Consider the following 15,102-nt stretch of genomic DNA (forward strand, 5'->3'; position numbering starts at 1 on the left):
CATCAGTGAAAGTGATAAAGTAGCTGAAACCACCTCTAGCATTTGTACTCATTGGTCCACATACATCTGTATGGATTAAACCCAATAGTTCATTTGCTCTTTCTCCAACTTTAGAGAAAGGTTTCTTTGTCATTTTTCCAAGTAAACATGATTCGCATTTACGATAATCCTCTAAGTCAAATGGTTCTAGAATTCCTTCCTTTTGAAGTCTTTCTAAGCGTTTCAAGTTTATATGGCCTAATCGACAATGCCACAGATAGGTGAGATCTGAATCATCCTTTTTGGACCTTTTGGTATTTATGTTATATACTTGTTTGTCGTGATCTAATAAATAAAGTCCATTGACTAATCTAGCAGATCCATAAAACATCTCTTTAAAATAAAACGAACAACTATTGTCTTTTATTAAAAAGGAAAATCCCTTAGCATCTAAGCAAGAAACTGAAATGATGTTTTTAGTAAGACTTGGAACATGGAAACATTCTTCCAGTTCCAAAACTAGCCCGGAGGGCAACGACAAATAGTAAGTTCCTACAGCTAATGCAGCAATCCGTGCTCCATTTCCCACTCGTAGGTCGACTTCACCCTTGCTTAACTTTCTACTTCTTCTTAGTCCCTGTGGATTGGAACATAGGTGTGAGCCACAACCTGTATCTAATACCCAAGAAGTTGAATTAGCAAGTATACAGTCTATAACGAAAATACCTGAAGATGGAACGACTGTTCCGTTCTTCTGATCTTCCTTTAGCTTCAAGCAATCTCTCTTCCAATGCCCCTTCTTCTTGCAGTAGAAGCATTCGGATTTAGAAGTGGGTTGACTGACCTTCCTCTTTACAGATTTGGCGCCAGTTTGCTTAGTTGGGCTGGCCTTGTTGCCACCTTTCTTAGCATTCCTCTTCTTTCCAGATTTCTTGAACTTGCCCCCACGCACCATAAGCACATCTTGCTTATCACTTTTGAGCGTCTTTTCAGCGGTCTTCAGCATACCGTGAAGCTCAGTGAGCGTTTTGTCCAGACTATTCATACTGTAGTTCAGCTTGAACTGATCATACCCGCTATGAAGAGAATGGGGGATGGTGTCTACAGCCATTTCCTGAGAGAATTGCTGATCCAGCCGACTCATATTCTCAATGAGTCCAATCATTTTGAGAACATGTGGACTTACGGGCTCGCCTTTCTTAAGCTTGGTCTCAAGAATTTGCCTATGAGTCTCGAATCTTTCGACTCGAGCCAGATCTTGGAACATGTTCTTTAACTCACTGATGATCGTGAAAGCATCTGAGTTGATGAACGTTTTCTGCAGATCTGCACTCATGGTGGCGAGCATTAGACATTTCACATCCTTGTTGGCATCAATCCAACGATTGAGGGCTGCCTGAGTGACCCCTTCGCCTGCGGCTTCGGGCATCGCCTCTTCCAGGACATACTCCTTTTCTTCCTGCATAAGAACTATTTGCAAGTTCCTTTGCCAGTCAAGGAAGTTTTTCCCGCTCAACTTCTCCTTTTCGAGAATTGATCGAATGTTGAATGAATTGTTGTTTGCCATAATTAAAACTACAATTGAAAAAGAATAAACAAATAACTAACCATTCACAGTTTCTCTTAATAAACTTAAATTCTAGCATACATGCATAATTCAATGTTTATTAAGCATTTTATTCAAGTTATGTGTTCCGACAGGTGTGAATAAAATGATTCAAAGATCCTAAAATCATTGAAGAACTAAGCATAGTTTGTCGACTTAATCCTAAAACATCTTAGGTAAGCAAAAGCCTTTTGCTAATAGTCTAGAAACTATTCTTGGTTGATAGGTACGTCTAAGAACTTATTAGGTAAACCTATCGATTTTGCCACGACATCAAAGGACTCCTTACTTATATCGTTGAATTTCACCAAAACTAACAAGTACTCACAATTATTTGTGTACCTTGCCCCTTTAGGACCAATAAGTAACACCTCGCTGAGCGAAAACTATTACTAGATTGATGTAAAGGATATCCAAGCAAGTGTATATTTTGGCATGGCACCTTTTAACTCAATTTTTAAGTTTGGAACTTAAGGCTCTTACTATGTTGGTTAGATTTTAAGTGAACTAAAATCCTTAATCATGCAACATAATCAAGCTTTTGATCTCATGCATTTCAAGACATATTTAAAAGCAATAAATAACTTAAAACATGCATAAGATAAATGTGATCTAGTATGGCCCGACTTCATCTTGAAGCTTTAACTTCAAAGTCCGTCTTGAAAATCTCCGTGGGAGGCACCATTTTCTTCAAATAGGATAAGCTATAATTAAAACTAATTACAACTATTTGATGGTACGCAGACCATATTTGAATTGAAAAACAACTTTGGTACTTTAGACCAATTACATTCAAATTAATGGTACGCAGACCATATTTGAATTGAAAAACAACTTTGGTACTTTAGACCAATTACATTCAAATTAATGGTATGCAGACCATATTTTCTATCCTATTTGGGCCATACTAGTCACTTCATAACCTGCAAAACAGTACATATACAATATATACCATTCACCCATTCATTAACATGAATGGCCCACATAGCTGGTTAGTAAAACACATTATGCATCACGTAAACATTTGCAGCAATTAATCAAGGGCACCAATAATCTACCAATTATTCAGTCCTTATTAATTCTAATCAAGTTGTTTTAACCTTAAGGATTTGTAGACCTAATCAAGAGTTTATGACTAAAAGGGCTCCCACTTAAACCAATAAATTCATATGCTTTACTAATTTTAAACATAAAAATGTATTTCTAGTCTAACCGGAAACATACAAATTTAATTAAAATTTAAAGCTCATATAAATTTATAATTGAATCCAAAAAGTTTAATTTAATTTCAGTCGTATTTAAATTAATTCATGATTTTAATTTTAGTAAAATAATTAGAATAAATAAAATTTATTATAATTACAATATTCAAAATTAAAATCCAAGAAAATAATTTAAATTATTAATTTTAAAATTAATTAAAATTACGTAAACTGAAAATTTCAAATTAAAATTTCAAAACGATCTAATCGCAACGCAACAACCCCACGCAACGTACGCCCATGGGCCACACGCACACAGCCATCGCTGGCCATGTGCGCGCAGCCCATGCGCTGCGTCGCATCGCTGCTGTTGCTCTCCTTCGCAAGGCATCACGCGAGCTGGTGCTCGCTGCGCGCGCCAGCACTCGATGCACGCGAGCCATCGCTCGCTGCGCTCGCTCGCCAGCGCTCGCTTCATGCGAGCCAGCGCTCGATCCTGCGAGCCTTCGCTCGCTGCGCGAGGCATCGACGCTGGGCGTAGCACTCGTGGCACGCGAGCTTGCGCTCGCTGCGCGCGTGGCTCCGCACGCTTGCGCGAGGCAGTGCGCGCTGTGGCGCAGCTCGCTTGCTGCCCACACGCGAATGTTGTGCCTTGCTTTCGCCCTCGCCCATTCGTCCATTGCTCACAGCCCACGACAGAAGGCAGGGCTGCTGCCTTGTGCTCGTGCACCATGGCCTTGCTCATTGCATTCGTGCCGCATGGGCGACGAGCTCCCTTGCTCGTCGTCACATGCCCGCACTATACAACACCCCTTAAGGGTAACACGTAGCGTCCATTGCTTTGTGCGTGCAGATTATATGAGCGAATCGCATAAAATTTAAAAATTTATATTTAAAATTAATGACAAATTAATAAATAATATTAATTTCATAATTTTAGGGCGAAAAATCGAAAATTTATTATTCAATTGATTTCCGATTAACATGGATTCAAGTCTAGGTCATAAAAATTTAAAATTTAACATAAATTTACAATTTTTATGGTGGTTTTTAATTATAGGTATCTAATTAAATTATAATTAATTATGAAAATCAAATTAATTCTAAATTATTCTAATTTTCAACAAATTAATCATAATTACAAATTAGATTGCATAATTAACAAGTCTAGGCATTCAAACTTGTTAAACATATACAGTAGGTCAATCAAAAATTCAAGATTTATCAACGAGAATCGCAAATATTTAATTTAACATCTTAAATTTACGAAATTTTGCATTCGAAAAACTAAAACCTCCGAAAAGTCATAGTTAGGCTTCGAATTTGAGAATTCTTGGTTCGGCAGAAAAAAAAAATTTGTCAAAATTTTAGAATGCCTTTTACATGCGGAATTGACACAAAAATCACTCGATTTGGATGAGTAACGAAGAAACTGCCGAAAAATTGCGTACGTATAATTAAATAAACGCAATTTGCAATTAATTAACAATTACGAAAATTAATCACCCCTTTTAATTCTTGCAAATTTGTAATATTTAACCATGTTCATGCAATTTTAGATTATGAAAATAATAAGAGGCTCGTGATACCACTGTTAGGTTATGATACATATGACAATTCATAAATCATGCGGAAAAACCATAAAGCCAGGAAAGCATATTATTTACACATAATCATTTAGCATAGTTTAGATGCATACTCTTTGTTGCGTGCCCTCCCTAGCTGCGCCCGAACCGAACAAGAACAAGTCTTTAGGACTCCAAGTGTCGTCCCTCCGTAGATAGTCCACAGCACGTCCGGATCCGCCTTAAGATTGACCAACTAGAATCGCCCTTAAGGTACTTAGAATTTTCGGCACTTTATAGGCAATTGTATGACTGAATTTTGCTGTCAAAACTCACTTTGAATACTTGAATGCTCGATGTAAATATGTGACCCTAGGCACCTATTTATAGAGTTATGGAAAAGGATTTGGAATCCTATTAGGATACTAATTTATTTAATTATAATCCTACTAGGACTCTAATTAAATAAACTAAATCTTTTAGGATTAGATTTAATCATATGACAAATCTCGGTAGCTTTAGGATTCGAGTAGCACACAAACACACACGCACGCACAGCAGCCCACGAGGGGGCCATGCGCGCGCGCGCAGCCCACGAGCTCGCAGCCCACTGCGGCAAGCCCACACGCTGCCGTAGCCTTGGCGCGCGCTGGGCCTGCCTTGCGGTGGGCCTGGCGCAGCCTTGGCTGGTGAGTTTGTGGCGCGCTGGCTTGCTGGGCGATGGCCCGGCTTCGTGCTGGGCCTTCGTCTGGCAGGCCTCGTCCGATGCTAATTCGTACGATACGCTTCCGATTAATTTCCCGATTCCGGAATTCATTTCCTATACGAACAATATTCAATATTTCCGATTCCGGAATCAATTTCCGTTTCGAACAAATATTTAATATTTCCGTTTCCGGAATTATTTTCCGATTCCGATAATATTTCCGATTCTGACAATATTTCCGTTTCCGGCAATATTTCCGATTCCGGCAATATTTCCATTTCCGATAATATTTTCCGATACGTACCATGTTTCCGTTTCCGACAACATCTACGACTTGGATAATATTTATATTTCCGATACGATCCATATTTCCGTTTCCGGCAATATCATCGTTTCCGGAGTATTCATTTCTTGCCTGTGACGATCTCAGCTCCCACTGAAACCAAGATCCGTCGATTCCGAATATCCATAGATGGAGTATTTAATGCCATTAAATACTTGATCCGTTTACGTACTATTTGTGTGACCCTACGGGTTCAGTCAAGAGTAAGCTGTGGATTAATATCATTAATTCCACTTGAACTGAAGCGGCCTCTAGCTAGGCATTCAGCTCACTTGATCTCACTGAATTATTAACTTGTTAATTAATACTGAACCGCATTTATTAGACTTAACATTGAATGCATACTTGGACCAAGGGCATTATTTCCTTCAGTGGAGACTTTCCCGGAAGACCGGGTTTTTCATGCTCCGTTCCCTGAGGGAGTACAGGCGGTATGCACCTTTTATTTGTGCACTCTTCTTATATTTTTTCTCTCCTTTTTTACTAACACTCCTGTTTCAGGTTCCGGCCCGTACGGCCAACGCGATGGTGGGGGTGATCAACCGGTTGAAGTCCGTGTTGGTTCGAGCCCGGTCTGCACTTTCTTGCAGGAGCCCCCACTCTACTCGGGTAATGTGCCCTCTTTTTTTCTTTTTATATGTACCTTTTGTTTGGCTTTCGGTTACTCACTCTCTTATTTGTCTTTTCTTGTAGACGGGTGCTAGGCGCGAAGGAGCCGACGACGCGGGTCCCTCGGGCGGGGGACATGGTCGTGAGAGAGAGAGGGTACAGCACTCGCCCTTACGGCGTCGCCGTTCCGACGCGGGGGTGAGTTCTTCCGGGGAGAGGTCCAAGCTGGAGCGTAGGCGACGTTCCGTGTCAGTGGCCCGAGAGCCTAGCCCCGAGTTGCAATCACAGCCTCGTTTTTGGGGTGATTCTGGCTGGGGGCCCTCATACCACGTGGAGTGGAGTGGATGGACGGGCGAGGCTTGGAGACATGGAGCCGATGACGAGTCTTAGGCTTACCTCCTGTTTTGTACATATTCATTCTTGTATTCCGCATGTATATATATTTTTTTGCGATTTTTGGTGCAAGAATGTTTTGAGCCTTCCGTGGGCTTTGTTTTAACATTTTATAGCAATATTAGCTTTCTAAACCAACGATGAATTTTGAAAAGGGAAAGACTTTCGTAAAAATAATGAGTTCATACAAGAGTGCACACATGTTTTTAGACTAACCGACTACTTGGGGTATTACATATGCATGTTCACTATGTTTTTGTTTTTTTGCCGACTCGTGCCATACTCCTTTGTTAGGCTTGTTCCTGAAAATTCTTGTGGCTTTGTTTTTTCATTCTATTTGGTCTTGCCCGTGCATGGGTTAGGGTAGAGTGTCCTTTGCAATATTTTTTTCTCTTGATGCGTTGCAATATTTTTTTAATTTTTACTGGACCGAATCCTTGAGAAGGATTGCTTACGTATCTTGTCAGAATCAGGTCGCGCGTAGTTCTAGCTTTTGAAAAAAAAATATTTGAAAGGGTGTTCATTACATGTCTGCTTCCCCCCCAAGTGTTCGTGGTTCTTTTGAGGGATAGAAAAAGGAGTACGAACACTTGCAGAAGCGGGAGGGTAGGTGGGAAGAGAGAATGACGCCCGATCAAGGGCGAAGGAAATATCGGCGCCCAGGGCTGGGCGTGAAAAATAACAGCGCCCAGTCCTGGGCGTTGAAGTTTTGTCCTTCGCTTTTTCTACTTTATCGAGTTTTATGCCGTTTGCTTAGAGTAATGCGCAGAATGTTTGCTTATGAGTCTTAATGTGTTTTATTAGATGCCTTAACTCCGGACTGAATTTTATTAAATATGGTACTTTTTTAATTGGTCTATGTTCGTGAGGTTAGCGAATTCCGCTCCATCTATGTCAGCTAGTTGGACTGCTCCGCCAGGTAGGATGGTCTTTACAAAATACAGTCCTGTCCAGTTAGGCCGGAATTTTCCTCGAGGGTCCGTAGTAGGTGCGCGGACTTCTTTTAATACAAAATCGCCTTCTTTGATATTTCGAGGTTTGACTCTTTTGTTGAATTGCCTTGCGATGCGCTTTTGATACACTTGCACGTGATGTAGAGCTCTTAACCTCCGTTCGTCTAAAAGGACGAGCTCGTCGTACCTAGCTTGAACCCAATCAGCTTCGGGTAGCTTGCTTTCTAGGACGATCCGGAGGGAGGGAATCTCCAACTCGACCGGTTGAACTGCTTCCATTCCGTATACCAAGGAGTAGGGTGTTACTCCAATGGAGGTGCGGATTGAGGTTCGATAGCCCCATAATGCGAAGTGTAATTTGTTGGGCCAATCCTTATAATTTTCGGCCATTTTTTTGATTATGACTTTAATATTTTTGTTGGCCGCCTCTACCGCGTCGTTCATTTGCGGCCTGTAGGGAGAGGATTTATGGTGTTTGACATGATATTTTTCGAGCAGGTCTTGGACTTCGGCCCTGAAGTGGGAACCTTGGTCACTTATGATTTCATGTGGAACCCCGTATCGACAGAATATGTTCTTTTCTAGGAATCTAGCGACATGTTTGGCCGTTAATTTTGCATAGGAGACTGCCTCTACCCATTTAGTGAAGTAATCAATTGCGACTAAAACGTACTCGTGTCCCCCTACGCCTGTTGGTGTTACCTTGCCGATTATATCTATACCCCAGGTGGAAAAGGGCCATGGAGAAGTGAAGGTGTATAGTTCTGAGGGAGGCAAATGGTTAAGGTTACTGAAGATTTGGCATTTTGGGCAAGTTTTTACGAAGTGATGACAATCAGTTTCCATAGTGGTCCAATAGTACCCTGAGCGGGATATTTTTCGGGATAGTATTTTTCCGTTCATATGGGGTCCGCACACGCCATTATGGTATTCTTCCATTAGTCTTTGGGCTTGGTTTTGATGGACACAAAGTAACTTGATTTTATTCGGCGTGTATTTGTACAGTTCTCCCAGAATTATGCTATATTGTGAAGCGAGGAGGCGTAGGGCCTTTTGTGCTCGCGGGGAAGTGTTTGGGGGGAATTCCCCACTTGTTTTGTAACGAAGGATGTCCGTGTACCATGGTTCTTCTCCGATGTTTTCAGGTTCGGAGTCTATGGCACAACAATAAGCCGGCTCTTTTCTTCGCTCGACCCGAAGGGTCATTCCGTCCCATTCATTCGGGATGTTGAGCATTGAAGCTAGCTTCGCTAGTGCATCCGCGAATTGGTTGTCGTCTCTTGGCAAGTACGTATACTCGATTTTTTCAAATTGCTCGACTATTTGGTCTAAGTGAGCTTGATATTTTGAGAGACTAGTGCTTCGGACCTTCCATCTTTTGGATATATGGTTGATTATTAAGGAAGAATCCCCGAAGACTTGTAGATGTTTGACTCCGAGGCTAACTGCGGCCTCTAGCCCAACTATGCAGGCCTCGTATTCGGCGGCATTTTTTGTGGCCCCGAAGTCAAGTTTGACGGAAATTGGTATATGGGCTCCTTTGGGACTGACTAGGAGAACTCCGACGCCGCATCTTTTTTGGTTGGACGCGCCATCGAAGTATAGTGTCCAATAGTCGTCTCGTATCATCAGAAGTTCCTCGTCGGGGAGGAGGTAAGCTTCTGTGGTTTCCTCACTCGTGGCATGCTCGGCCGGAAATTCGGCTACCGCTCTTCCTTTGATTGTTTTTTCCGGCATGAATTTTAGGTCGAATTCTGAGAGCATGACTAGCCACCTGGACAGGCGACCATTTAGGGCGGGCTTTTCGAACATGTATTTTAAGGGATCTAGTTGTGACACTATATGAACAGTGTGGGCCAATAGGTAATGTCTGAGTTTTTTGGATGCCCAGACGAGGGCGAGGCAGGTTTTCTCAAGTTCTGTGTATCTCGTCTCGTACTGTATGAACTTCTTGCTCAAGTAGTAAATGGCTCGCTCGGATCCATGTACACACTGTGAGAGCATAGCTCCCGCTGCAGTATCCGTGACGGTTAGGTATAGGCGTAAAGGGATTCCAGGCAAAGGCGGGGAGAGGACGGGTGGTTTGCTTAGGTATTCTTTGATTTTATCGAAGGCAGTTTGGCATTGTTCATCCCATTCGGCCTTTTCTTCTTTTCTTAATTTTTTGAATATTGGCTCACAAGTCATAGTAAGCTTGGAAATGAACCTACTAATGTATTGCAGCTTTCCTAGGAAGCCCCTTATCTGTTTTTCAGTTTTTGGTGGGGGCATTTCGGTAATGGCTTTGATCTTAGATGGGTCAATCTCGATTCCTCGTGTACTAACAACATATCCTAGCAATTTTCCTGAGGTTACCCCGAACACACATTTTTGTGGATTTAGTCTCATGTTATATTTCAAGATTCGGGTGAAGAACTTTTTAAGTGCCGGGAGGTGACCGTGCCGGTCTTTAGATTTGACGATCATGTCGTCCACATAGACCTCGATTTCTTTGTGTATCATGTCATGGAGTAACGTGGTGGCTGTTCTTTGATAGGTGGCCCCCGCGTTTTTCAAACCAAAATGCATTACAGTGTAACAATATGTTCCCCAAGGGGTAATGAAAGTTGTTTTTTTCCATGTCTTCTTCTGCCATGAGTATTTGGTTATATCCGGCGTACCCGTCCATAAAAGAGAGGAGCGCGTGCTCTGCGGTGTTGTCTACTAGTATGTCAATGTGAGGTAGAGGGAAGTCATCTTTAGGACTGGCTTTGTTGAGGTCTCGAAAGTCTACGCACATTCGCACTCGTCCATCTTTTTTAGCTACGGGGACAATATTGGCCACCCATTCTGGGTAGTTGGAGACTTTTATAAAACCGGCGTCTAATTGTTTAGTGACTTCTTCTTTTATTTTTAAGGCTATCTCTGGTTTGAGCCGCCGTAGCTTTTGTTTTACTGGCGTCATTTTGGGATCTAGTGGAATTTTATGCTCAGCGATTTCTCGATCTATTCCTGGCATGTCTTTGTAGGACCAAGCAAAGACACCCTCGAATTCCTGCAAAATGGAGATTAGATCGGCCTTTTCAATGGGAGTTAAGGTGAGACCAATTTTAATAATTTTAGGATTTTCTTCTGTTCCAATATTTACCGACTTTGTGTCCTCAATTATAGGAGTTTTGAGTTCTTGTTCACTTACAGCTTTTATTAATTCGGTATATTCCTCTTTTGGCTCTTTTTCGTGCTCATTAGTGGCGAGACATTCTCCATTATTACTCGGATTTTTAAGCGGCATATACTCAAAAGTTTTGTTTATCTTATTAAAGTCATGAAGCATTACATCAAAAAGATCTCCCGGAGTAGAGATTTCCGGGTCTAAACTATTTTTGGGAGGGGTTACAATTTTGCTAGGTTCAGACTCGGAGTCAGACTCGGATTCAGACTAATTCTTCGTACATCGGACCCTCTCCCGCAGATATCTTGAACTTCATCCCACGAGCATTAGTCCATTTGAAAGTCTTGCGCCACCCTCGTTGGATTTGGTCATCTTTCGCAGGTGATGGAGCGATCAATTTAGTAGGATCGAACACTTCATCTTGGAGAGCCAATGCCATAATTTCTGTTTCTTTCTTCGCTTTTTTCTTTTCTAACCCAAACAATAGCCCGAAAGCGTGGGAGTTGGGGAGCGTTTTTGGCATAGCATGGTTCTTTGGGGCGAGTGGCCTTTGAGAACGTAAAGGATCGTGTCCCAGAGCATGCATCTCTTGGGTTTGTGCGACCTCTAGGTATAGATGTTCGGGATGTGCCTCTTCCATCACGTTCCTTGATGGCTATCACGGGCAAGTACTCAGGGGCCCTGCATTATTGTTGTGGAGTAGGAGACACATTAGTTTGTTTCGTGAGTCGGGTTTTTTTTTTAGACATTCTATGACTACCCTTAAGTCGGACTAGTATATTTGGACTGCTACGTGTGCACTTTGAACTCTTTATGTTTTCGAAAATCTCTGCCCGTGTGACATTCATGATTATTTGCATGGTCGACTTTTAGTGTCGAGCATTGCCGTCGTAGGAGGCCTAACGACGACGCAAAGAATTATTAATTTTTTCGCGAGTCACTTTTTGAAATCGAGTGCTTTTCTTACGCCCTCGTAGAAATTCTTTTGATGAACATTTTTTGCGCTACGTATTTTCCTTTCGCTCGGGCACCGAGGCTGCTGCGCCTGACCAGAAGGCCAAGCAGCAACTTCAGCGCCCAGCTAGGGGCGTGAGAAATTCTGGCGCCCAGCCAGGGGCGTTGAAAATGCGTCCCTGGTTGGTTCTCGTTTTCTGTCTTCTGTTTATGCGACTTCGACTTGCATGCTTGCCTAATAACGTCCTTTACGCGTAGCAGCGTTTGTGGGATTCGTTACAGGCCATCCCGAGCGTCGCTTATTTCTGTGGCGATCATTCGGGTTTGCGGAACACGTGTTTCGGTATAACTCTTTGGCAAATTAGTCTATGAATGTTTGGGCAATCTTTAAGGTCGTTGGTTTTCTAGGATAGTTTGTCACACACAATCACATATTTCGCTACACATAACTACATTACAAACATGGATTTGAAAATCAAATATGTCACGTAGTTTATGATAGGCTTCTATGGGTAGTTTATCTGCGCCTCGCTTGGTACCGCTTCTATCGTAGATCCAACACATGCCCCGGTCGAGGTAGTGTCTTCAACAGACGAATTTCGCTCAAGAGGCCAACCCGCAAGTGCAAGCCAAGGGGGCATGCAGGCGAGAGGGACCTAATGAGCGAGCGATTGGGTTCGGGATAGGTGTACTACCTGCACAAGTACCGAGTGGGAAACATGCGCGGCGTATGCACCCCCCTATTGGCGAAAAAAGGTATCCTTAGTCCCAACTCCCGAGGGAGCCGAGATTGGTTATGCGGTTCTGCCCGTTCACATTAATATGCTGATTTTCAGGTCGTCCCAATTTGATGGGGAAATAAACGCGGGGTAGGATCGTTTCACCCTTCGGCTATTTTGATTACCCACAAGCACGAGTATTTCCTTCACTATCCCCAGCGGAGTCGCCACTGCGAGGGGGGTCGAAAAAGCACGAGGCTAATGCGTGACCTCGTCCCTCGTGGGTGTGACGATTCTTTTTATTCAATCAAGTGTAATTGGATTTCCTGTGAGTTTACACCCAATTGACTAGTAATATAGGAGTCGTCATTCAGTTTTTAACGACAATGAGAAAAACTGACAAAACCCGATTATCGTGACATAAAGGGAGTGCAATTATGTTTGACCACGACGGCCGTAGGTTCCCTTGTGATCCCTGGTGTGGGGATCTCTCAACATACACCCGCAAGGTAGAGATTGAGGGTTCGGGGGACGGTAACTACCGAGAGGAGTACTTCGCTCGTCGATAACTCCAGAGGCAGGATATCCTTACTAGCTCAGCATAAATAATTGAAGGGACATGCGTTAACTATTAAACTAATCTGAATTGATTTTAGCAATATGCAACATATAATACTAATTCGATCGTGATTATCTTATTTAAATAGCATAAAGGGACCTAGCATGATAATCCGATTTCCCAAAAATATTATATTTGTTAGGCGTGATAAATCAGATTAGGTTAGTTTAACAGTTCATAAAAAGGGCGAGGAAAGCAGTTAAATCATCGAAAAAGGGACACATTACGACGCACCCTTGAGAGGTGCGTCACGGTTCTCAGAAAACTAACCACTTTGACTTTGCTATTTCTCCTTTTTATTTAACGAATCTCAATTATGGGACAGGATACGTTCTGTTCGATTTATGGATCGATTGCGACAGAACGCGTGAACAATTTCGCAGCGAGAGGCTTAGGTTAAGGGTTGGAGTCAATACTCAGAATATAATTATGTGTTGTTGTGTGTCCTTTTACGTCGAATTTAGGGGCCTATTTATAGGGAAGAGTTCGTGGAAAGATAGAATTGCAGAGTTCTAATCCACAAAGAATTAGGAAAAAACACGTACCCAGGTATTTTCAGCGCCCAGGCCTGGGCGCCGAAGATTTCGGCGCCCAGAGCCAGGCGTTGAAAATAGGGTCTGGGCTGTTTTCTTTAGTCAGATTCGGATTCCTGAAATCCGTAGAGTTTGAGACTTAACCGAGTCTTTTAGCGCGTATCAATTTATGACGGAATGCGTCTGGGCCCGTTACGAACTCTAGGCTCGTTAGGATTTCAATTAATACGTAGCTCTTATTTCCGAATCATATTAGGAATAGGATTCTCGCAGTTTTCTATCTCATTTAGGATTTATGTTGGAATGCAACACCTAATTCTGACAGGTTTCTATCTTTTATGTTTTGACACTTTTAGAAGCTACCTTTTACGGCAGTTACTATTTTTAGCAGGTTTCCATAAATAGCAGGTTTCGGGTGAAATGAAAAGGGGAATTGAGATTCGTTTATTTTATAGGAGATGCGTTGTCAAGTGGAGATTTATGCTTTCATCAACGAACCTTTCCCTTTCGGGAATGGGGACAAAAGTAGGTGTCTATAAATGGCCGCTGCGTGCGGTCAACTAATCAGTTCGCTTGAGTCATTTTTTTTTTTGAGCAATGACTGAAGTGGGCTCAAGCATCGTGCCCTTTCGATCGTTCAAACATTTTCTTTGAGACGATTTTTTTTTATTTTGCTACGGTCATTTCGTAGCTTGGAGCCCCCAAGTATGCATGTTGGGATGCTTCCTTTTGGCGTACGATTTTTGTAGGTTCTTTCGAGAAAGATGCCTTAGGGTTCCGCTCGTGTAGGTGCGAGCTATCCCTTCTGTGGTAGGTAATATTTTGCTACCTTTAATCCTTAATGTAGAAGTCGTGTGGCTTGCATTTTGAATTTGGGCGATAAGTAGTCTTTGCCTCATGCTCTTGGTCGTCCCCGCATTAGTGCAATATGCCTTACTCTTTTTTTAGACTTGTACCGTGGGATGGTTGAACTTATGGTGCGACGTAGGCTTGTGTGGCCTAACAGCGTGTCTTAGAACATTCCTCCAGGTGTTGGGATATCATTATTTTTTTTTTTTGCATTGGAGTATTTCATCACGCCTCGTTCAGGTGTTCGAACAAGTGTAGCACCTTCTGCGTGGGTGTGCATGGCTTATTACTTCTTCGATGCGAGGATTCATAGATGTTTATTTCTTGTTTTTATCCTTAATTTTTCTTTCGCTTTTGCTTTGGAACGACGTAGACTGTGTAACGGGCGTTTGTAAGGCGAGCGTTATGTGTAGTAGTTTGATCGGAGTTTTGGTGACTCGCGATTTTCAGTTACCCTTGTTGGAGGGGTGACTTTATATATTCTAAGTAGCGCTTAGAATTTGGGAGGGGTTGTAGCCATTCTAAGGTTCGTTTTACACGATCAAACCTTAGGATTGTGCCCCTATGACGTGTGTATAGCATTAGCGTCGAGAATTTGCGATAAAATCGTCATTTTGAGCATTTTTAGAGTGTTTTTCTCAAGCCCCCAATTATAGCTACGGGATTGGCTTGGTGCTATAATGCTTGGCATACATTTTTATGCATTCATGGTGACATGGATCATGAATATTTTGAACCAGACTCATTTAGTGCGAGGTACGTTCGAGTAGTGATTTGCTACTTCTCTTGTAAATGTCGTATTGTGCGACATTGCCATGGTCAAGGTAGTCACATGTTGGAGTGTGCCTTGACCAAAAGCTAGGTGCCTTTCTTTACCCATAATCATATTTAGAAATCTTTTTGACTCACTTGCAACATCGA

General features: G+C 42.3%; 1 protein-coding gene across 1 annotated transcript; it reads left to right on the forward strand.

Moving 5' to 3' along the window:
• The first annotated feature begins 5,907 nt into the window (after nucleotides 1–5,907).
• Nucleotides 5,908–6,533, forward strand: LOC130472478 (uncharacterized). Its single transcript, XM_056843607.1, has 2 exons — nucleotides 5,908–6,010; nucleotides 6,095–6,533. The coding sequence occupies exons 1-2, from the start codon at nucleotides 5,927–5,929 to the stop codon at nucleotides 6,398–6,400; spliced, it is 390 nt and encodes a 129-aa protein (XP_056699585.1). The 5' UTR covers nucleotides 5,908–5,926; the 3' UTR covers nucleotides 6,401–6,533.
• The last annotated feature ends 8,569 nt before the right edge of the window (nucleotides 6,534–15,102 follow it).

This window comes from Spinacia oleracea, chromosome 4 (assembly GCF_020520425.1).
Source record: "Spinacia oleracea cultivar Varoflay chromosome 4, BTI_SOV_V1, whole genome shotgun sequence".
NCBI classification, from domain to species: Eukaryota; Viridiplantae; Streptophyta; class Magnoliopsida; order Caryophyllales; family Amaranthaceae; genus Spinacia; species Spinacia oleracea.